General features: G+C 32.3%; 1 protein-coding gene across 1 annotated transcript in view; it reads right to left on the reverse strand.

Moving 5' to 3' along the window:
* The window catches only part of LOC145279701 (U-scoloptoxin(05)-Sm1a-like), a 391,630-nt gene that overhangs the window by 19,655 nt on the left and 345,231 nt on the right, over positions 1 to 26,744 (reverse strand). Inside the window, exon 2 of the mRNA XM_080130981.1 lies at positions 17,773 to 17,922. Coding sequence (XP_079987107.1) covers positions 17,773 to 17,922 — 150 coding nt within the window. The remainder of the gene's footprint in view (positions 1 to 17,772; positions 17,923 to 26,744) is intronic.

Below are 26,744 nucleotides of genomic sequence, written 5' to 3' on the forward strand. Positions count from 1 at the left end.
GATAGGGAGTAAGTAAGAAAAGTTTATAAAAGTTAGAATAAGAAATAGCAACAGTTGATGTCAACTTACATACAGTCGTAGTTTAAAATGACTGAAGAAAATTTATGATAGATAATATTTTTTTGTATTTTTAAATTATGGCTATTCAAACAAGGAAAACATGACCATCCAAAACCCGACGACTATTTCAATTTTTAAATGTTATCAGAATATATGAGAAAGAACGTTAACTTGAGTTTAACACAGAAATATAATAGTTTTAACTAAATTAGTATTTTTAATTTCTTTTTTTTTATTTCAATTACGTTTATATTTTTGTAGTTTGTTTAAAAATAACTAGGGAATCTAATGTATTGTTTTATTAAATATTTATATTTTTGCAAGATATTTTACATCTCTTGTCAATGATTTTGCCGCTACTATTAAGTCGAGTCGTAACTTTTTTCTTTTAAGTCTCACACACACACACACACACACACATATATATATATAAATATATATATATGTGTGTGTGTGAGTTAAAAGAAAAAGTTACGACTCGACTTAATAGTAGAGGCAAAAATCATATATATATATATATATATATATGTATATATATATATATATATAGCAATATATATATATATATATTTGTCACAATTTTGACAAGTTTTATTCCAAAAATGCAGAATTCCCCAGTGCAATTCACCGCATCGGTAACAATGTCTTGTTTTTTTGTTTTTTTTTGTTTCTGAATAGTCCGCTTGGATTGAAACTTTGGGTGGACATTTTCTAATTTTCTTTTAACGGAAGTAATTCTTTGCTTTATACCGAGAGTGTAGCTGGACATATTCGTATTTCTCTTTCTTAGAACCATCATCTATAGGTGTGGACTTTACTTTCCTGATGTATGCACTGCCCGATTCAACCATGTTTTAAAACCGTCTCTGTGGCAATCCTCTGCAAGTTTCTGTAGAGTGGGATTGAGTTCGGTCTAGAGTTTTCCTAATACTCTTCATCTAATCTCGGCATTTTTGTCGACACTAGCCTTTGAGCATAAATATGATATTTAAAATCATCTGCCGAAAATTTTTCCAGACCAAAGTCGTTAGAGTTCTTGTTTGCGACGGACACGGACGCTAATTAAACATTGTATATATTTTATAAAACAGATGCACTCAAACTGAAGAGTACTTAATGTAATATAACGGTTTCCGCGAACTCCAGATCCATAGTCTATTTAAGTAGAATGTACATAATCTATGAACCTACTGTGTTCAGCAGTTTTTAGCTTCCGTACAACTAGCCTCCAGGCAGTCTTCGCAGTTGACGTGGAGCAGGTATTGATACCGCCTAAAGAATGCGTCAGCCGTGTTTCCCCTCGATGTTTGCAACCTAGTTCCGTTGCCCCTTCTGATGAGAAGCATTAACGTTTCGAAATACTTAAGTTTAAAAAGCATTTAACACCTCGCCCACTAACTATGTCTCCATATTACATCGACAAATTAATCTATGTATCCTAACATATGACTCTGTCTTATCTATACTTGCTATTATTATATGTAAAATCCACCATATTTGTTGAACTTTACATATCTTCATAGATCTAACCTTGAAAAAGCTTCATATACTTCTTTAACCCCCTTCTAATATATATATATATATATATATATATATATATATATATATATATATATATTAGTGATTTCAAAAGTTAAACAAATGACTTCGGTGACATTCGTTACCAAATCCTAGTTATTATCTTTAATCGTTACTCTCTGAGCGATCGCAAAATAGATAAAAGGCTAAAAATTAAGCGACTTTAAGCTAAAAATGTGTGTCCATGCATGCGCCGAAGTTAATTGATTTACTACTGCCAAGATCCATTTCTTTTCATTTCTGTCGACTTACCATAAAATGTTCCGAAGTGCAAATACTCCATATATCAAGTTTTAACATGGTGAACAATATATACAGAGAAGAGTTTGGTACAGAATTTTCGAACAAACACAGATGAAGCCATATATATATATATATATATATATATATATATATATATATATATATATATATATGTGTGTGGGTGTGGGTGTGTGTGTTTGTGTGTGTGTGTGTTCGTCAGTGTATATATATATATATATATATATATATATATATATATAATATAAACAGGCCGTGTGCTCGAAAGTTTTCATCCTATATTCTACGCTATTTAGAAGCTATATATATTATATATATATATTGAAAATTTACAGAGTAGTTTCGTAGGGATATGTACACATACAGACATAGACACACAGACAATTGCACTTATATATATATATATATATATATATATATATATATATATATATATATATATATATATATACTAGCATTTCAGCCCGGTGTTGCCCGGGTGTTTGGATGTGTATGTTGAGCATAAAAAACGATCAATTTTTTAAACTTTGACCCCTATTATGACCCCTTAAAATTTATTGTTTTGGGTTTAAACCAAGTTATTAAGTTAGATCCAGGTCCAAGGAACTTATAACTAAAATTGTACGAGCTTAGATCCAAAAATGTCGGAGTAGTTTCGTAGAGTTCTCAAATGTTAAATCGTTAAACTTTGACCTCTTAACAGCCAGATTTCGGGCAAAAACCGATCACAAAGATTTTCCCACATCTCAGTACCCTGTATATCAAATTTCATGTCTGTAGACTGAAAATTACCATTGCGTAGTGAAATGTACACACACAGACACCTTCACTTTTATAGATATATAGATAGATTAAACAAAAATATATACGTACACATAAATATATATGGAAACAATTTTGTGTTTACTGTAAACTTTTTACGCAAATTACATGCAAGTATAAATCATGTAGAATATGATAGTGACCTAAAGATGATTATCTCATTAGAAATACGAAGACCCTAATAGAATGTATGTAGAATATCTGTATTATTATAATTACACGTAATAGTTAATTAAAGATGATCATCCCATAAGAAAACCGAAACTAATAGGGAATTAATTAAAATAAATATTTAAAAGAATATGCAAATTAGCTAGATCTTTAGCTAGTGAATGCAATTCCAGAACCCATATTTAAGAAAATTGTATTTTCTTTTTAAATAAATAGAAAAGAGTATTTTTACTATGAATATCAATACACACAAACGAAAAACAAATTTATAGGAGTACATATATAATCCCCATACGATTGCTGTTGCTCCCGTCTCGTTTTTAGATTTTATCATTAAGGAAAGCAAATTACTAAGAAATAAATCCCTCGATTCCAATTTTGATGAGTGAGGGCGAAACATGTCAATTGACTCGTTTTTATTTTTTTCCTCTATTTCCCTACTTTTATTTTTTAGTCGCTATCCATTTTCGTTTTCTCCTCGGTCTTTTTTTTTTAATATAAAATGAATTCCGAAGGAATACGTCTTTCCTTCATGATTGCCTTAATAAAGTGTTGTACCCCCAAGAAAATCATGATATATATATATATATATATATATATATATATATATATATATATATATATATATATAGAGAGAGAGAGAGAGAGAGAGATATATATATATATATATAGAGAGAGAGAGAGAGGGAGAGACATGTAGATTATATATATATATATTATTTATAGGTTTTAAATAGCTATATTCAAATTTGATAAAGCATCAATGTTTTTTTATTAAATATTCGTCCAAAGTACGAATATATTTCATAAGAAAATCATAGATGAAACCAGTATTTAAGACGTGTATAGTTCACGTATGCCTGCTATTGTATATAAAATACAAGCCTAATGAGAGTTCTACTGATGAGCAAGTCAGTTGACGACAAAGTCTAGTCGACCCAGGGCCTCTTGATCGATTAACATAACGTGAGGAATGTATAGCCTAATAAGCAGGGGCGAATTGACATCACTAGTCTGTATCATGGGAGGGAAGACTTCGTTAACTTTTGCGGCCCGTGAGTACGGTCAAAAGTCAGCGTGGTCATATCAATCAACACTAATGGTATTAGGCCGGAACTTAATTTGAAGCACACGAGAAAAAGAAGGCCACTTTTAGTCGATGTAAGGAATATAGACGCTAAAATAAGTTAGATTATTTTTGTAGATTAGAGTTTAGTATATAAAACATAATCCTCGTGGGATTTAGGGTCGCGGACAATCTATTAATTTGTAACTCTTAAGAGTCATTCTGATATTTTTGGTTGGTTGGTTGGTTGTTTTTATTTTAGGGTATATCAACCCTTTTTGGGTTATTTAATGCCGAATCCAAAGATTTTGAAGAAAAATTTTTTAATAGAATATTGTTTGTCGTGAATAGTAACCGTAAATAATTCAGATAATGCAAATGTGAAGTGAATATATAATGTAATACAGGCAGTCATAAAACTAAAATGAAAATAGATAAAATAACACCGAGAGAAAATTAATCTCTCCTTATCATAAAACAAGAAAACGCTTGAAACACAATTTCACTAAGGAAATCATAAGAAAATCAAACAAAAGTAATATTTAAATGCATCTTTTAATCTAATAATTTCAAACTAACGAGACCTGGCAATTATATTATCTCAAATAAGGGGAAATTTTGATAGGAACATATTTGTTTTATTTAAATTGAATCAGAAGTAGATCGTAGATTATGGCTGAAAATTGAACGGGGTTTATTCTTGGCATCAAGCTTTGCTTAATGTGTACATGAGTATGAGGATCACTTTCTCCGGACGGTTTCTGCTAAATCCATATAAATTTATATTCGGATTATTTTTTATGATACGGAAGTTCAAAATCATCCGCATGTTAATAAAGACCAACTATCACGCCAATATCTATTCAAATATAGGAGAACGTTAATCTATATATAAAGAAACATGTTATTGCTCTGATTTTCTAATTTTTATAAGGTAATAGCAACATTTTATAGAATATTTATGTGTATATATATATAATCATATATATATATATATATATATATAAATCATAAGTTTACAATATAAAATCTAAAAGTGGATGTATACAATAAAAATTAATACAAATATTTACAGAGAAAAACCTGTCCAGATAAAAATGTTCAATATTCTTGAAATATTATTATATAAAAAAATTACAATTTTTCAAATTACAAACTCTTGCATGTATTATTCCAATAAGGGATACAAAATAAAGATAGTTATTTTCTGAATCCATGGATTTGCAGAGAATGTTACCTTTTCGCCGAGTAGAACAATTAGCAAAATTTTTTGTATAGCTTAACTGGTTAGTGCAAGAATTCAAAGCTTCCTGGTATGTCAGAAGTAATTTTCCATATATTATATATATATATATATATATATATATATATATATATATATATATATATATATAATATAAAGCTAAATGTGTGTGTGTGTGTGGTCAAGAATAGACTCCGATATGGTTGACTATTTTAAAAAACTGATTAGATATAATGATAGAATATGTATCGAGACACAGGAATGGCTATGTTTTATCTGGCAGAACGGTGGTTCATTAAAAATTGTGGGGTCTGCGTTCGCGCCTAGACAACAAAGAATGGCAATAAAAAAATTAAAAATTAAAAAATTACGCTTACAAGTGTTTTTGATATAGATGTACATAATAATACTTTGATAAGTATGTTTTAACTTAAATAGGGATGGTATAATAAAATTGTGGGGGCTGCGTTCGCGCCTAGGATGCAAATAGGCACAAACTTTAAGAAAGACTTTTCATATCTATCTGCGTAAGTATCCTTTGATAATTATGTTTCAGTTTGAAGAAATATGGCATAATAAAATTATGGGGTATTCGTTCGCACCTGACCTCCATAGAATGGAAATATCTCACAAAGTTTACCAATGCTTTTTTAATATAAGTGTTTCAGTGTGAACAGGTATGGTATAAAAATTATGAGGTTTATCTATTTTATTTTTACTTTCATCATATTTCGCTTTCGTTTTGATAGCTCCAAATTCGAAGCTATTTCTTTACAGCCCTTTCTTTTCATAACCTATCATACTTTCATTAATCAGAGTCCATTTTCTGTAGGCTGTTTTTGAACCCAGACAACGACGAGTACTTTTGCTAGTATATATATATATATATATATATATATATATATATATATATATATATATATATATATATACAAATCAGCGAAGGATGTTCAACTTGAAGTCCACGTATTGATATGTATTTAAACAATCACAAGTTTCATAAAGTAAAGTGGATTGAAACTTTTTTAAAATCCATAAATCTAATAGGAATATGTATGTCCACAGACTGGGTATACTCCTATCATATACAGTGCCGGCAAAAAAGAAAGTCCGCACTTGTAATTATGTCAAAACTGCAAATGGAAGCTTAAATTAATGTAACTGTTTAAACAACTTATACCTCATTCGACTCGCCTTTTATTCCTCTATAATTTAACCATTTCATATTTGACTGTTGACTGAAATATTCTAGTGTTGACGTCGATTATAAAAATTATCTTCAAACTGAGGAGGCAAAAAGAAAGCCCCAAGCAACAACTTCGCTTAGAACCAGTTTTAATTATCACCCCTAAATCACTTTAAAATATCCACTAACAGGCAATAAAGCATTCCCAATCGTAATTGTTGTTGTTCCAGGTTATACAATATAACATTTCGTCCATATGCCACGACTTTCTCTTAGTGATCATTAGGAGCTCATTAATCTTCACCTTTCTGGTTTATCCAATCGAGAAATTGGCCGCAGATTGAAATGTGATGAGAAAATGGCACGAAAGACTGTGCAAAAGCACTACAACACCGGCAGTGTTCGTGATGCCTCTAAATCTGGTCTTACTAGAGTTACTTCTAACAGGAAGACAATGCTATCAAGATCCGCAGCCTAAGAAACAGATTTGAAACGGCTTCCCAAATCCAACAACAGTGCAATCTTGTTAAAAGGTGCCCTCTTTCTACTGTCAAGAACAGTTTAACGGAATTTAATTTGCGGGAATATGGTGCAAGACGCAAGCCAATGATTTCTGTAAAGAACAGAAAGCGCCGTCTGGACTTCGTCAGATGCAATGGAGATTATGACTCTTCATATTGGTTAAAAGTGTTTTTTTAGCGACGAAAGCAAGTTCAATATGCTAGGTAGTAATGGTGAACAATACGCCCGTCGGAGGAAAGACGAGGAATTTAATACTAAGTGCTCAGAGTAAACACTGCAAGGTGATTGATGTTCAGTTTTGGTGTGGGGCATTATTAGTACCAATTTTCCAGGGCCTATAGTTCGCTTGCAATTCGACCAAGTACATTGATATGTTACCTGATCAGTTTCTACCCTACTTTGGTCGGAATTTCGATAATAATCCCATCTTCATGCAGGATAATGCTCCCATTCACACAGGTGGCAATATCAAGAGGTTCATGGAAGAGCACGATATTTCGTGTTTGGATTGGCTTGCACAATCTCCAGTCCTTAATCCTATCGAAAACGTGTGGCATTACATCCAGCAACAACTACGCAATGATAAAATTCCAAATTTGGAAGGACTTTGGACAAAAATTAAAGAAAAGTTGGATGCCCTTTCCCCGAAGTACTGCTGCAGTATAATTCAAGGAATTCCCAAAAGATTGCAGGCTGTCAAATTGCAGAAGAGCTATGCTCCTAAATATTAACGATTCATTGCGTTTCTGTTGTATTTGTGTTGCATTAATGTCCTAAAGTTACATTTAAATAACAATTTTGCATTGTGCGGATTTTTTTTCTTGTCTTCTCAATTTGAAGTTATTTTTTAATTGATATGAACACTAGAATATTTCAGTTAAAAGTCAAATATGAACAGATAAAATTATAGAAGAATAAAAGGCCAATCAATTAAGGTATAGTTTGTTTAAACAGTTACATTAGATGTTGCTTGAATTGGCAGTGTTTTTTAAATTACAAGTATGGACTTTCTTTTTGCCGTTTGTGTATGTCTATTGTTCATGCTTTAAAAATATATCAGTGTAGAAAGTATAGTTTAAGGTGAGTTTAATAAGTTTAGTTTAAGCCTAAATAGCAAACAATTGCATTAGTATTGTGAGGTAAGTAGTATTTAACGAATTTTGTTTGATAAGAAGTTAATATGTGATAAAGATTGGGAGATTAATTGCCTGTAAGACGTGATGAAACCGTTTCGTATGAAGATTTGTGGAACCAGTCACTAAGTGAAAAGCATAAAGATGGCTTTGATTGATAGAGGTATGAAGATATAGAAGGTTTACTATATTGCATACTTATTGAAACACTGTTAATTATTTATATATCTTTTATCCATTTTTTCCTCGAAACAGGGCTATACTCTAATCAATCATATACCTGACAGTATGGAGTCAGCACATAATTAGATATTAATGGTCAGGTAAATGCATTTGTGAACTTTACTTTCCACCACAGAAGCTTGCTTGGTTTCTTGAGTTACATAGACGGGCATGGTATAAGCATGTATAACTTCTTTATATCTCATTCCCTAAAAAATGCACTCAGGTTTCCGACCAGTTTCATAGATCGTAAATTTCAGCAAGCCTCAATTCTAGATCTATTTAAATAAGGCTACCCAGGATTTGTGTGACAAAATGCGGACACCTTGTTATATTGGTTGGCATCACTTTTACTTCTCAAGTCGATTTAGTTACTCAACGACAGATAATTCCAAAAAGCTTATTATGAACCCCCCCCCAAGAAACACAATTACTCGATTGACGAATATATATTTTCTTCCTGCTTAACAGCGTGCAAATAGAGCAACAGAATAGAACAACGCAGGCATTGAAAGATATTTTCTTTATGGAAATACAATAGCATGCCACACTTTCCCCAATGGTTCACTTCAAATTTTGCATGGACATTTAACTATACACCCACTATCAAAGAATCATGAATTTGCTTTCTGGTGATTTAAAAAACTGGCCAGCTAGTCTGGTCTACTAACTTGACCTTAGATCCTTACAAATCACTCACTCATACTTTTAGGGACAGGGGTCACTTCAGAGATCTGAAAACACTCCTTCATGTGTTCGTAAAATCATAATAAATCTAGACACATATTTTACTGTTGAATGCTGTAGACCCTAGAATTTTTCTACTTTATCAGCTTTTTCGATCTGCTGCTAGAATTGGAATTCCATCCATATTTCCTACTTCTCTAACTTTACTAACATGCAAAAGTTTAAATCAAATGTGATTAAACATTTCGCTGCTCAGTTCCTTTTTGTTTTCTATTAGATACGATCCCAAATATTTACTCGATCCGATGAAAATAGTACTATGCCTTTTCTGCGGAGAAAATGAGTAAAATGTATTATAGAAACACAGGTTTGTTTTTTCACAGTATTCGTAAATTATATATAATAAATTATAATTGATGATTTGTTTTGAATTAGGAAAAATAATAAACATGTGTATTAGAGTTTCTCTTTCTATCTTATATCAATTTTAGTTCCTTTTTTGCATTGATATTTTATGTTCGATCATTGAATAAAAGATTGAGAAAATAAATTAGTAAAAGAATGGCAAAATGAAAATAATGATAAAAAGAAGAAAGAAAGCCGAGGGAGAACTAATGTAAGTAGAACTGTGGAATAAACGAAGTAAAAGTAGATAGGAAATTACTATAGATAAATTAACTTAAGATCCGAGTAACAACATAGTTAATATCTAGTTTATGCCAGACGACATAAATAATAAATTAAAATTCACATAGTCAGAAAACCCAATTATTATAACATACTTTACGGAAGGGAAAACAAAAATAAAGCTGTTACAAAAAATTAATAAAATATAAAGGAAGAAAGTAAAAAAAAAGTGAAAAGGTTCCAAAATAATAACAATGGTAGGGAGTAGCTCTAATAGATTCAGGAAAAAGAAAAACTAATACAATTGTAAAGTTAATAACGAAATGAAGAAACGAAATAAAAGGATTGACTTTGAGAAAAGAAAGCAATCAAGAAAGAATGAAATAAGGGAAAATTTCAAACAAACGGAAATAGAGATAAACTGATTCAGACAGCAGAAATAATTATATAATGTATAAAATATAGAAAAATATACCAAAGAAAAACAGAAGTATAATTATATGCGTAAAACAAGCATAGATTTAGTCAATTTCATTTTAATCAACGGAAAAAAGCGAAGGGATATGATAGAACAATAATAGATGAAAAGTAGTCACGTGTAAAATGGAGAGACAATGGCAAAGAACGACGATAAGAAAGTAACCCATAAAAAAGAAAGATAAATGCAGAAATATAATAAAATAAGTTACCAAGAAAAATAGAATATTGAAACAAGAAAGAAGATGAAAACGGAGGAAATTAAAATGAGAATTTAAAGTAATGAAACCAACGCAATAACGTGAATAAATTTGCGATGTGTTTCTTTTTTATCTCGCGCTCTATAACCGAAAAGAATTACATGTTTGAAGCGTGCTTTTATAATGATCCACTGGGTTATTTTTGTTGTTGTTTTCTATTTGTGGTGATTAAATAAACGACAATAACATTCTATAGTATTGCTTTGCTGTCCAGTTTCTCCATTTACAAATGATATTCATGTTATTTATTTATAAGGTAATCAAACTCTAACTCGCGTTTTAAGTGAATTCTTCCAGATATTAAACGCTGTAATTGCCTTGACAAATTGCCCCATGTCGCATACAAAATTGTGTTGCCACAATGCAACAAGGAAAAATGATAATAGTTTAAGCAAATGTCAATTAAACGTATGGATCATTGATCAATGCAGAATGCAAACGTATTCATAGACTCTGTTCAGTTTCGTGGGGCACTGGATCTTCTGTGTAATTATGAAGCAAAGGTCGCGCTATGTACAACTACACTTATTCTAAATTTTCACTATTTGAATTTAATAGTGGCAAATCTATGATGAGTGGCAAATATGCCGACATAAGCGAAGAACACAAGCAGTGCCTGGAATTCTCAAATGCCATCCATTTAGTACTGATCAGATTGAACTTCTCTTTATTTTGTATATGATTAGCAAGGTTTCCCGGCGTTTCCCAGGTCCACATGAGTTCAGTTTGGGCACACCTGCTATATTAAGGATATTGAGCACTTTTTTTATTATTATAGGCCAACCTAATCGTTGGCAACGTCGATACCGCCACAACTATATAAAAAAAAAAGTTACGGTAAACCTACTTAAAAACAGATAAAAACACAAAAATGTAATTGCCCAAAAAACGAAGTGCGTGAAAAAAGGATACTAAAACAAGAAAGTATTTTCTGAATATTGAGCACTTTTATGACTAGTTTAATAGGCGTGCGTGACTTGTGAAAAAAAAAACACGTGAAAAACGGACACTTCTTCCAAATATTGGTTCAGTTTACCACCACAGAATTCCAATGTTCACATATTATATGCCCGGGGGATTGCCCTTTATGATGGTTTTAGTTTCGACCTGATAAAGCGCGGATGACAACAGTTTATAGCAGACATATACACACGTACACAGAGGTTCCCTTTGCATAATAGATTAGCATGGATACTTGGCGTTGCCCAGGTGGACATGAAGTTCGGTATGGATACACCTGCTATATTAATCATATAAATCTATTCGAACGCGGAATCGCCCAAAAAAGACATAGGATAATTTTTTGCTGCCCGTGCACTGGAACCTCTCCAAAAAATGAATCAAAACAACTCTTCTGTCAATACAAAATAGCATCGAAATCCGATGCGACCCCCCTCCATAATAAAAAAAGAAAAATAGCCGCGGTAGGCAGGCTCGAAGCTAAAACGCGAAAAAAGGAAAAATGTTTCTGAAAAACGATTTACCCATCGGACCATGACGACTTACGATGTCATGATTTTCCAAAATCACGTTTTTAACATACGTTTAGTGCGCTAAACTTGCGTGACTTACGAAAATTTCGTCACGAAAAGTGACCCCCTCCTTTCAAGGAATGGTACAGTTAGCCACAACAGAATGAATCTTTTTTTTTTTTCTAATTTTAACGTATTACGCCTCCAAAGGATCGCTCTTTCGGATTCGACCCAGTCTGATGCGACCGACGAAAGCTTTTAGTCGATATATGAACACACAAACAAACAGATGTTTGAGAGCTATGTAATAGAAGAAGAAAACGTCTCAGCTAATATATATTCACTTCGGCGTTCTTTACTTCTATGATGATGTTTTCTGTCTCTTATTTGAATGTGTAGCTATTAATACAAACGTGCATTGCGACAACGAACGATCGTTAAGGGGTTTCACACAGTCTTTTCTTTCTAAAGAGTTTATTTGTTTGGCAGTGTTACTTACAAAATATCAAATATTTCTTCCGTTATATTCCGTACTATAATGGTCCGTTTTATTATTTATTTATTGTTTTCAAATTTAAGTTAGCCCATGGTAAAGAATAATTTTTAAAAAAAGAGGACTCCCGCTTTGTTAGTCGGATATTACAAAGATATAACAAACATTACCAAATTTGATTAAACACATATATTCACCCAAACACACATATACACACACACAAACACACAAACACACAAACAACACAAACATGCACATAAATATATATATCTTCTATTTGTCTATTCATCTGTCAACTATTACATAGAAAGAACGTGTCTGTGTGCGTGTGTCCGCCCCTTATGGACGCAGAACCGATTTTTTACAAATTTCACATGAAGGTACTTGATGTTTGTGGGAGTTTCTTACGTAGGCTTTGAATCGGAGTGCGCCCGATAAGTATCAAAAATTATAATAAAATACTCAATTAAAGAGTGAAAAACCAGGTACATTTAAGAAGTCTTATGACAGTATAACCAGGAAGACCCAGCGTATAAAATCGTCTCTATGTTATTTTATAAGAGAGGGGCATGTTCGAGATGAATGTTTCTCTTTAGAGCATAATTAAACCATGATACTAACCTTTTGTACTTTAAATTTTAATTCATGTTATTATGTAAAAAATAATTCTATAGAATCCACATCTCGATATTTCATAAGACACTGGTGCGCTTGAAATGAATGTTTCTGTTAAGAGTACAATTGAACCATGGTACTTGACTTTTGCGTTTTAAACTTGAAGTGAAGCCATTATTTATAGATGATTTCATAAAAAGAACAGTAGATTCTTTACGGCGTAATGTATGCTACAATGTATTGTAAACTAATACAGGGCGGAGAGCTGTAACATCACAGGACGAAACAAAGAAAGTAAAGACAAATCCGACTTCGAATTTTCCTGAGTGCAAATAAAATGCATTCGTGGTTTTTCCAAAACTACACATTTCATTATCTTTCCTAACTCTTTTCGCAAACACATGTGCTTTTTAAAAGTATCTGCCCCCGTCACCTCTCGGCCTCGTATTAATATGTCTATCTTCCCTGGTGCAAGTTGCTTTTTTCTTCGATCACATAGTGTGTTTTCTCTCTTTTTATTAGACGCAAGATCACGCACGCTTTCTAATTTGCATAGGTGCTTTAACGGCTGCTGATGCTTACATTTTCTCACACTCGCTCATCCAGGCTCTGTTACAGAGCTATGTGAAGCTTCCTTCGGTATACCGCGGTTGGTCCCCAACTAGAGCAATCAAGCAATCGATTTGATTAATAAATGGGTGATCTCCCTCATTTAGTTACAATAAAATATTGGTGATTGATACATTGATCCTCTTTCAATCAAGGATAAAATCGGGTCTTTTCCGCCATCTTGAATCCACTTTTGTCTTTTGAAAAAGAGAGGTCCTTTTCTCTCGAAATTAATCAAAGTTCCATACCGCCCACGAACTTTACAAACACCGGACATACCAGCAACTTGGTTATGAATAATTATACATTGAGGTGAGGAACGATAGACGAATAAAGGCTAGACACTCCTCTACTCAAGCGTCCCCGTCTACATGTGCTTGTTTTTATTTCTTTACTTTCATAATTCCGGTCTTTCTCCTCGTTATCTTTACAAAAAATTCTATATATTTATTTACCAACAATGCTTCAAGCAAACTACTACCTACTCTTATATATATATATATATATATATATATATATATATATTCTAACAAACTTATGCATTTTAAGACGTTTCTCATAGTAGCTGTTCATATTTTAAATCTTTAAGTTTTATCTCACAGTTCATTTTCTAAATCTATGCGTCGCCATTGGTTTTCATTCCACAGCTCAACATATTCATACACTGATATCTCTTCCTTTCAAAGTATACTTCCGCGGGTTTTCATTAATTATTAAAATGCCACATTGAAATTGACGGTGCCCAATCCATGATTTGGAAACGATTGCTCTTAATGTTGATATCGAGGCTTGGCTAAGGAAGAGTTTTATTAATCATTTGAAAATTGCAATTTTTATAACAAAGATTTTTCAGTCGGAAATTCTTCCAGTTGATAACTGCATATCGACAATGAGGAAACCACTAAATTACCTTTGTAAAGTATTACGTTTGCATTATATAGACAGCTTTCCTAGTCAAAATGTCCTACATAATGATAAAGCTTCGTGTCTATGAATTTCCGCAGAATATTGATTTGAACAAAGATCAATACATTAGACTAATTAATGAAAGCCATTTCTAATTAAGAATGCATTACGAATCCGATAACATAAAAGATAAAGTTATGACTGCTCAATCTCATTTATTTCAACAAGAATTTATTAAGTTATGCCTTAATATAGAATAAGATTAAAAACGAAAATAAAGCCTGAGGGAAAATAGAAGAATAAAATGAATAGTCATTTATTAAAGGTGTTCCGTTTATTGTTGATTTGTAAAAATGGTTTTAACTCTTGTCCATTCCAAACAATACCTATTGCTACTTGGAACGAAAGCGGCTACTATTTGGAACCATGTCTAACGGGAGAATGTGGGGAGTTGAGCAACAAGATAACTGTTTACATTACATTTAAACTTCTGCAGTTTATAACAGTCAAATAAAAAAGGAAACAGGAAGGAAATTACAAAGCCTGGCAGTCTGAGAGTGAAACAACTATTAGATTATAAAGTTGTTTAACGTCTAATGAGCTAAACAATTAATGGGTTATTTTTCTTCTGGTTTTGTAAGTCGGGGAAAACACATCGGTGTGTCGCAAGTGCTATAAGCTCATCAGATCACCACCCATCAAAATACATGTAAAACGGGTAAATGGATGCGAAATTGCGATGTGACAATGGTTAGATCTTGGCCGATAGTACGGGACATGTTAGATTTGAGACACTTGTTTGGAGAGTAGGAGTTAGAGACTAGTCGTAGATGCATTTGCCCAGGTATGGTAACTATACACTACACATAGGCGAATTGTGGCTTCCTAACTATATACAATTATCCTTGGTTTGAATAATTTTCTAGAGCGGTAGAAGGAGGCCACCATCTTTTCAGCAGCTTTAACAATATCATCAATATATTTGTTGCAATGCATGTTGCCTGTGAATGTTAAGCAGGGAAATTAGTTAGATGGGCTATTATATGTAGGGTATTATATACTTCGAAACTCCGCGGATTAAGGACTATCCACTTATTTAGTGGTTCCTTTTTAAAATTAAATATGTTTTAACTCTTTTTCAAAGTGTTTTAAACATGTTTTATAAATACTTGTTCTTATCTCCTATTTTGGTGCTATCGATCTTTTACATCTGATTGAGATAACTTTATAAATATTAATTCTTTAATATTTATAATTTGCTTTAGTTTTGCCATCTTGGATCATTTTGGTAAACTTCCTGTAATTCTCATTATATATATATATATATATATATATATATATATATATATATATATATATATATGTAAAATAAACTGTTTTATTAACTGTTTGCTCATATATATATATATATATATATATATATATATATATAAGTTCTTACTAATGAGCAATTCCTTAAGCATACTGGCCTGCCTGGTATACCCTTATACGTACTATCAACGAATCATTCACAGACAAATGTTTCGGTATTTACAGCTCATAATTGCGGATGGATAATCAAATCTTTAAACCAGTGATCGAAACTCGACCGTCGAGTTGTACGTCTGTGCCTCTATTCTGTCGCCACCATCCACTTCTTGCCAAATGTAAAAAAAAAATTAGATGTCACCAAATACGAGCTCGAATTATTTTTGCCCGTAATGAGCGATGCCTGGCCATCATTTATCATGTGTCACGTTTGGCACATGCATTGCACAAATTATAGAGAATTCATACGCTTTTTTGCCATCTTTATATATTACACTCAATATTTCAGTTACTTCATACGCTTTGTGTATTGCTTGAAGTTATATAATTGAAGGCATTGTTATAAGTTTGGAAAACAGTAGATAAATATGACAGTTTGGAGTCTATGAAGCGTTTTCTTGCGATGGGAAACCATAAGATAAAATCAAAACAATAGACATCTTATGGACATGTGTTATTTTTCAGGATATTTTATTGTAAGCTTGGAAAATTGCTATACTTCTATTCGTTTTTAATTAAGTTTGTATATGATTTATAGAATAAGATATGAGCACTGAAACTTTAAACTTTGTATTCTTATTTATACAAGCGAACGTTTACAGACAATGCTTCACAGTAAAAAAATATAATCACACCAAAAAATATTCTATAAGAATAAGCAAAACCTAAAAAACTAAAACATGTGCGTTATGGCCCAGAAGTCGAACAACTTTAATTGATCAGAGGAAACCTTTCGTAGTTTCTGAACGAACGACAAACGCAGAACCTCAAGGGTATGTTACTCCTACGAGTTACAACCTTTGTATTTAGCTTGGGGGATGAAGAAAACATCTTTTTGAACTGGCGAGTGATTCTTTTTAGCTTCAAAATTACATACTGAATATTGTTTGGAAGGGAAAATATAAGGATTCACATTGGCAAAAGGAAATATATATATCAATGCGTTACTCTGTGCTTTTAAGAGTTTGTGATTTGATATCATTCATCCCACATACGTACACAATTGCATGCATATAGTCATAAGCAAAAAAAATAATTATTAAAATGGAAATAGGACTGAAGAAAAACATCTCTTGTATTTATAAAATATTCTATATCCTATTGAATAGAAGTATGTTAATAATTATGGTTGTGACAGGAGAATATTCTGTTCATTATTTGGACTATATGAGTATTTTTTTACATCAGCATCATCACTTATCAAGACCCAGAGGCTACACGAGGATAAGTTTTAAAGTGTGTACAGTAGTCAATTGGACAATATAGTGATCGATACTAATGGAAATTCGGTAAATTTGTCAACTTAAGTGGAACGGCCCATCAAAAACTTTGATAGATTGATGTGGTTATCGATTGATTAACTGCGTCGGATATATAATCGTGTCAAAACAATGATGAGAACATTGACGTTTGTTGACGATAGCTTCGATAACTAGTGTAGCTGTGCAAATGCAATAAGGTGTTTGATTATTCGAACAGCTTATCTCATCTTGTAGGCTATTCTTACAAGGTTTCGGCCGATGTAGCATTCGATCTTTTCCGGCTATCCTTTCCCAAACTCGGGGATCTTGTCGAATTCAGGAATTGTCACATAATTTTGAAGAAAATTTTTCCAAATGCATATTATTTCTGCTATTCTTGTTCTGTTAAATAAACTTTTTAAACCCAAACCGGTGTTTGCGCGTGCACTGATGAAACTTGATTCAAAACGAAAATGAACTAGTATATAAATTTATGCATTACCACCAGTAAGAGGGTATTAAATGTTATACTTGGATTTAAATTAACAACACATGAAAATGTACTGACAATATATTCAAATTATGTTATCTTACCGTCAAAATCAGTTTCCCGGACTATTGAACAGTACATTGATTCACTATCTTCCGAGCAAGGCGTTGGAGTTGGCGGAGATTGTTCACATTCACCGTAATAATTATCTTTCCGTGAATCGCAACGCGAACATTGTATAACCGATTGTATATCTGAAAATAAATAAGAAGTAATAAATTATACTCCAAACTAATGATAATTTATATTCATGATGAACGTACAATTAGGTGATTAATTGTTATTTCCAAAACACGTGACGTTTTATTGAACATATTATATTTGGAATCATACACGAACAGGAATAGTCATGTGACATAAAATGCCACAAGAGGGTAATGTAGTTTGCTGGAATCATTGTGTATGAATAAAAAATTATTGACGGAAATTTCAATTAACACTATATGCACGTTTGAAGAAAAAAAATCGAACACATATAAAAAAAGTGTGCTTTCCTAAAATATTATACAATACGAAACTTCCATTGGACCATACTGACACACGTGCAAATACAAGCAATGTTAAAAGTATATAAAACTACATATACAATGTACTAGAAAAGGTAAATCAGCATTGCTTATTCAATCGCCATCTGCCTTAATTTACGTCAGTTTATTGTTGCACCTCAGTATTGTATAGTTTTCATGATAAACGCGATATTGTTATTGCTTTGTTTTTTTCTCGTTTCTTTCGTGATTTTAATTAAATAAATTAAACAGAAAATCACACCAGCATGCTTTGATGTACATAGAGATAAAAGGGACCAAAAATTCATACAGAACGAAATATATTGGTCCAACATTAGTCTAATTACACCTAGAATTGTTGGTGCATTAACTGGCGATCCGTGACAGGTCAATAGATACCCCAAATTAGAGTGGTTTTCCTTCAGTTCAATCGGAATTAGCGGTAAGACAGTTTCCAGTAACACACATGCGTTTTCTAAAGATGCGAAAGTGAATAGTTGTTGGTTGGTTGTTTTTGTTTTACTGCATATCAACCGTTTTCGGGTTATTTAATGCCGAATCCAAAGATTTTGAAGAAAATTTTTTTTAATAGAATATATTTGTTGTTTTCACGTCGGTTTCTATTCAACCCATAGTTGGAACCCTAACAGGTACTACCATTCCGGGTCAGAGTGGACCTGGGAGCAACGGTAATTAAAGGGTTGCTCCACACTCCCCAAAGCCCACAACCTGGGGCCTCACCACTGGATATAGTTTAAGGTCATATCCAGGACTCCCATTGAGGGGCTTTTACCCTCTGCAGGGGGGCAGTCGGCGTATTATAATGCCCCACCGACAGGGCCGTCAATAGTTGTCATGAAGAAGATCATGAAAGCGATGATAGTGTAATTTAAAAAGGATCACGGCGGAAAACATCGAAGCTTTAAAAATAAATTGCCACATTAGCATATATCGCGGATGAATTGATATTTTTGTTTATTGTCGCAATCCTCTTTTACTGTTTTATTTTGTGTCAGAAAATGCATTTCATTTAACTATTCGTGGTTACTTAGTGTAACAATTCTTATAATACAACATTCATTATTTATTTTCTTATTCACCCCAGTTTAGTTACTTATTTTATCACTTGACAAATTCAACAAGCAATAATAGGTCAATGTTCATCGACGGTTCTATGTACTGAAATACATGCTAGCAGTTTTAGAATTAACTTGGGACTCATTTAGTTGAGTAAGTATTTGAGTAAATGTTTATATTTAACTATGAATTCTTGTGATTTTAGAATCGATAATACTTTTTTTCAGCTTAATAAATCAGTTTTTTTTCCTCCAAATAAACGCTAAAATATCTACTGTTGGTGATGCAAACAGTCGCTTTATCATTTCACATTGTATTCTACTGTGGCTATTTATCTCTTTTTATATGTCGGGGATTTTTAGTGCCATCAAATGATAGGCAATAGAGCATAATCAAGTTGGCACACCTATTGACGTGTGTATGTATATATATATATATATATATAGAGAGAGAGAGAGAGAGACAGACAGACAGACAGACAGACAGAAGAGAGGAGAGAGAAGGAGAGAGAGAAGGAGAGATAGAGAGATAGATAAATATATATATATATATATATATATATATAGATAGATAGATAGATAGATAAATAGATAGATAGAATTTAGCTATTTTCTCGTTTAGACATAAATATAAAAACAACTTATTTATTTTTTAATTTTAGAAAGGAAACGTTTGAATACATTCAATCATGGACACATAGACGACCAGATAAAGCTTAACTAATTTCTTTGATAAACTATCCTTAATTACTCTTTTATGGTATATTATAAGATTATGGGTTTTATTTCACAATTACGCTAGATTCTATTTATGCATAGCTTCTACATTCTCTCTCTCTCTCTCTCTCTCTCTCTCTCTATCTATCTATCTATCTATCTATCTATATATATATATATATATAAAGATAGATAAATAGATAGATAGATATGTACATATACACTTATATATATACCAATATATACATATTAGTATACATATACACACATTAATATATATATATATGTGTGTGTGTGGGTGTGTGTGTGTGTGCGCGCGTGTGTATGTGTGGTGTGTAAATGACCTTGTCGGCATCCGCGCGAACAATATCCTCTGAATATATGGTCTACAGAGTTGACATTTGATATATATCTTCTCTAAATAAATAAAATGAACTCATTTTCTCCCTCCGACTAAACAGGATTAAAAATCATGACATTACGAGGGGCGTGCAATAAGTAATGCCTCTGACCCACTTCCAGTTGGCTGATCTAGCTGAAATTTTGCATGTGCAATGATTTATATCTCTAGGGGTTATGTGGCAAATTACAGCTCTGAAGTAATTGTGGTTTCTGTTTTACAGGTATTGTAACTAGGTATGGTATGAAATGAAGCCTGCTGAATGTCGAGCAGTGATCCTGTTTTTGTATTTGAAAAGACACACACCGCTGGAGACTTTTGATGACATGAAAGAGACGTATGGTGATAATGCCCCATCATATGACCTTGTGAAACGCTGGCATCGTGAATTCAAACATGCCTGGAAGTCTGTGGAAACAGCTCCAACACCTGGTCATTGATGAGGTATCTGTCCGTCAAGTTGAGGCTGCCATTTTGGAAGATCGGCGCATTACTATTCGCCAAATAGCCAAAGATGTCAAGATTAGAACAGGGTCTGTGGAAACTATCATTCATGACCATTTGCATATGCATAAGGTGTCTGCCAGATGGATTCTCAGGTTGCTAACACCATTCCAGAAGTGAGAACGCGTCGAGTGCTCGAGGATGAATTTGGATATGTGGCAAGAAGATGAGTCAAAGTTTTTCAAAAGACTGATTACACAAGATGAAACCTGGCTCCATCACTATGATACAGAGGTCAAAGTCCAGTCAATGCAGTGGAAGCACTTGGACTCACCACCTCCAAAGAAGGCAAGGGTGTAGCTCTCCGCTGCCAAGATCATGCTCACAGTCTTCTGGGACCAGGACGGAGTAATGATGACAGATCTTCTGGCAAAGGGTAGCACAATTACAGGAGCCTATTATGCTGAAATCAAACTATGACATTTATTTATTAGTACTTTCAACTCAACATTTATTTTTACACAAAGATTATAACGCAATGATATCGTGAATTCATTTTCATTACACTTACATAAAAATTAAAACAAATAAATTCATTTAGAATTCGAAAAAAAAAACATTCATTTAGAATTCGAATGTGATGTGACCACTGAAACTAAACCAAAACAAACTTCACTGCAGAATTGATATTTGACCTAATTCACTTTTTAGTTAATTCATCAGTTTTTTTTCTTTAGAGCTTCCGCCTCAATGATAAAAGTTCGAGTCCCCCCTTTCAAACCTTAGGGGGATTTTCCAAACACACGGCCATCGCCGGACCGCTCGTATTGTATTACGTTCATTTTTTTATTGTTATTTTTTAAAATAGTTTTACCATTGTTTGTTTTTATAATATTTAAACAGGGTTTTGTACTTCGTTTGTTTTCATTTTACCTCAACCACACACGCCTCTAAAAACCAGGGCAACGCCGAGCAACACCGGACAACGCCGGGTGCCCCCCGCTAGTATATAATATTTGTATTCGTACTATACTTTGGGCTTGGTTTAAGCCGGGAAAATAGCTACTTTAAGATAAAAATTGAAAGTAAAACATTTACTTTTGCTTGTTATAAATCACCGATACCTATTTTCTCCTGCGCATGAACTAATAAAAGTTTAACGTTTAACAACGTAATTTTATACAGGTTTTGTGTACGTATTAATTTCGATTATACGCTAACGGATAAGACTAGATTGCTATATGTTTTGGTTTCAGATGGTACACAAGTATGATTTCCAAACTAGACTATATATTATGTACAATATATAAGGTCTACTTGGATTAAAATATAATATTTAAGCATATTTTATGAGTGGACAAAGTTGAGTGGGTTGCTAATATATATATATATATATATATATATATATATATATATATATATATATATATATATATATATATATATAGGATAATCTTGTCACCTGTTGTAGACGAAGTATTTACATCCCATAATTTTGTTCCGCCATGGTTTCATTGAACTGCGTTAGATAATACTTCCTTGCATGTCACGCGGCTGCACAAGTAGCTAGGTAAACGCCTCATATAAATAGATGCGGCTTCCGATCCCTGAGTTCGGATATATCCCACGGATGAGCAGAAATAAGGGCGAAACACAAGTCTCATACTTCCGGTTTGTTTTACTATATACAGGGTGCCCACAAAGTTTGGCTACATTATGTAGCCAGACTTTGTGGAAGCATCCTGTAAATTCTGTAGCCAGACTTTCTGGGCATCCTGTGTGTATATATATATATATATATATATATATATATATATATATATATATATATATATATATATATATGTATGTATATATATATATATATATGAATAAAAAAGAATACGAAAAGTATAAAAGCTTATAAATTTTCTTTATTCGTTTTCAATTGGAGACGTGCAGGAATACAAAATAATATTATACATACATATATATATATATATATATATATATATATATATATATATATATATATATATATACACACACATACATATATATATATATATATATATATATATATATATATATATATATATATATATATATATACAGGGTGCCGACAAAGTCTAGCTACATAATCTAGAGGATACTTCCACCAAGTCTGGTTTCATAATGGTGGACACCCTTTATATATATATATATATATATATATATATATATATATATATATATATATATATATATCCATGGAATTCCCTTCCAAGGCATTTATTAGCATACATATATCATTAGTTTTGGGTGAGAATATGGTTTATACATGTAGAGTAGGATACAATTTTGCTGGCACTTCATTAAATAGGAATGTTTACAAAATATGAATAATGTACTTATATTACACACTCTTCTGATTTCCAATATTGTATAATACATACTGATGGAGTTCATAGCTTAAGATTAAACCAAAAGTATACATATTGTTGACGCTCGCAGACATGCACTAGCTATTACTTCATATTACTTTTTTGGCATAGCAAACTCTTTTAAATTATGAAGATTATAAAGAATATAATGTATCAATACTACTTACCGAGTTTCTGAAAATTTAAAATTTAAAATATACTTGATTCGTTCGAGATATATAACGTACGTTCTCATATAGTTATAGCTTGAGTCATAAAATTATATACTATAAAAATGTGTCATGTTACTCACTATGTATATATATATATATATATATATATATATATATATATACTAGCATAGGTGCCCGGCGTTGCCCGGCGTTGCCCGGCGTTTGGAGGTGTCTGTTGAGCAAAAAAAAGTTGGAGTAGGAAGGCAGGCTCAAACCCGTACCGTGAAAGAGGAAAAGAACGGGAAAAAATCGTGATGTCTTTACTGTTCCGACCTCCAAACCGGAAGTGACATCGGTTTAAATTAAGGCTAGACAATCGAAAAAAGCTGATGACTTTCGAAAATATCGGCGTAAAAACGACCCCTCCCTGTAGAAAGTGACCACTGGAAGGTGAAGAAATTAATGTTTTTAGCCAATTTTTCGATATTTGTCGTCTAAAGGGTCGAGCTGCAAAACGATACTGATCTTGTGAAAATTCTTCGCCTCTGTCGAAAGTTTTAGGCAGACATGCAGACATACATACATACATACATTTATATATTGGTAGCTCAAGTGTTCGACCCAAACAGATTAAAAGCTTGCCCTATCTCTGAATATCCTTTATGTAAAATTTTAAATGTTCAGAGCAGAAATTGTTTGAGTAATTTGGTAGAGACATCTGAGGTCAATTTTTTAAACTTTAGTCCCTATTATAACCCCTTAAAATTAATTGTTTTGGATTCAAATCAAGTTATGAGGTTAGATCCATGTCCAAGGGACCTATATTTAAAATTTCAAATGTTTAGACCCAAAATTTGCGGAGGAGTTTGGTAGAGTTCTCAAAGGTCAAGTCCTTGGACTTTTACTCCTTAACAGCCAAATTCCTGGCCGAAAACAAATTACAAAGATTTTCCCAAATCTCAGTACCCTGTATATCAAATTTCGAGTCTGTAGACTAAAAATTGACCGAGTTATTGAATAGTGAAATGTATACAGACAGACAAGTTCACTTTTATAGATATATAGATATTCTCAGACTTACTTATGCTCAAGATATGAACTGTTCCGAACAGTATAAATAAACTGAGACATACCGACTCTCGTGTGAATAGTCGACGTAGTGTGCGTATTTCATAGTAATGCAATCTTGGTGTTATGTGATACGACAGTTTTTCTTTGCATTGCTCTACATAAAAATACATTCTTTTACCAGGCCATATCCTTGTCCGTCTCTTCCTTAGTGACCCTTCCGGACTTAACAACTTTTCGACGAAGAACTCGAAGTCCCAAAAGGGATACCCAATACAACTTTGCGATAAAGAACAAAAATTCGAAATGAAACACCGACAACAAAATCTGTTTTGAGCAAAAAAGTAAAGAGTAAAATCATACCAGTAATTACACAGCGATATTATCTGACAACAGAGTAGCAACGAATAATATACTTTTTTTTCAATTAGAACTACGAAAATACCTTAGATATCTTTAAAATAATAGTGGGAAAAAATCGTATTTTCGGACACTGAAAAGAAAAACAAACAAAAACCTATGCATAAAGATTTCTATTTAAAACTAAAGAGAACAAAATGAGGATCACGATTTTCTCTAATCATTTTTTTTAACTTCTAGGTTAAAAAAGACAAACTGTTCAACCTACAACATTAAAACTGTCATACGTAATATTACATGGTTTCCCCCCCCCCAAGTAAATTTAACTCTTGAAAAAATCTATAAGATAGATGACTTGAAGGGAAGTATCTTTCGGATATTACAAAAGCAACAACGGCACCAATATGAAGTACAGAACCAACCAAACTAGTAAGCGGAAGAAACCCCCAGAGATTTGAAGAAACGATGTTCCAACAGCAACTGAAACTACAAAAATTACAGATTCTACAACAGCAGAAAACACTGTAACAACATTAGACTAGCAACATTATTAGCAGATAATTTGATGTCTTATTGTTCCTCAAGCCGTGGAATAGACGGAATATTCTAGCGAAACTGCTGGGATTAAACAAAAAGTAATAGCAAAACGAGAAAGCGAATTCTAATATCAGGGGAGATTGCCAAACTAATTATAAGCGCGAAACATGATTTTAAAAAACCCCAGAAAAGTACGGTACATATCTACAAATCACTGCCCTTAAATGTGAAGAAAATATATCCAACCACATTCACCGCATAAAGCAAAAATTTACATCCCTCAAAAAGGGATAATATAATACATCTAAACATATTCTCAGTACAATTAAAAACTTTACTTTCCTAAAAAAGAGAAAAAAGAAAATGGCTACTCAGATATTCATAAAGAGCGTACTACTGAGAAACAAAAATTTACCGCCGAGACTGTTACTAGTACTGAGAAATATGCCTGGACAATTCTGGTCGTTCCTGAATAAAATTTGTCACGAATGTGCCAAGCTTCGTCATAAAAATGCACATTGTGCAAGCGAAAACAAAAAAATAGAAATACAATTAGAAAAATCCAACGAACAGCCAAGGGAAATTTACACAAATACGTAACAGTCATAATATTTAATAGAGACATGAAAATACATTGCGTTCGACATTAATTACAAATTTTCATACGTAAAAAACTCAACAAACCTACATCGCATAAAACACTTGAAATAGCCATCCCGGTGAGTGGCAATAAGATTAATTTTATTATATAACTAGCAATAACCCTTATCCCTTATTATTATTATTATTATCTATATATTAATATGCTTGTCCGTACGGTGTCACGTCATCATCATCGCAAACATTAATTAATGAAACGCGTCATCATCATCATCGCAAACATTAATTAATGTGAATTATCTCCCTTTACTCTTCAATCTTTATTAGTAAAAAAATCATTAAACCCTTTTATTTCCCAAAACTTCCCGAACAATATATATATATATATATATATATATATATATATATATATATATATATATGAACTGTCTATTTATGTTTCCGGATAATTTTTAATTATCTTAAAGACAATTATGCATAGAAGGTATCGTTCCACAGTTTAAATAGTATAGTATTTTACTTACATTTTTAACGATGTCTTCTGTAGTACGGAACGCTTATTCTATTTTATTCAGTAATAAATATATTTTTTTACATTTAACGCTACGAGTTCGTTTTTTTTTTACTGTGCCACTTTATATATTTTTTTTAATTTACTTTTGAGTGAGCCTTACATAACAAAAAATATGTTTAGAAATGAATGTTACAAAAGTCAAGAATGATTTTATTAAATAAATCACCAAAGTCACCATTC

Source organism: Euprymna scolopes, chromosome 7 (assembly GCF_053919585.1).
Source record: "Euprymna scolopes isolate OS-2025 chromosome 7, ASM5391958v1, whole genome shotgun sequence".
NCBI classification, from domain to species: Eukaryota; Metazoa; Mollusca; class Cephalopoda; order Sepiida; family Sepiolidae; genus Euprymna; species Euprymna scolopes.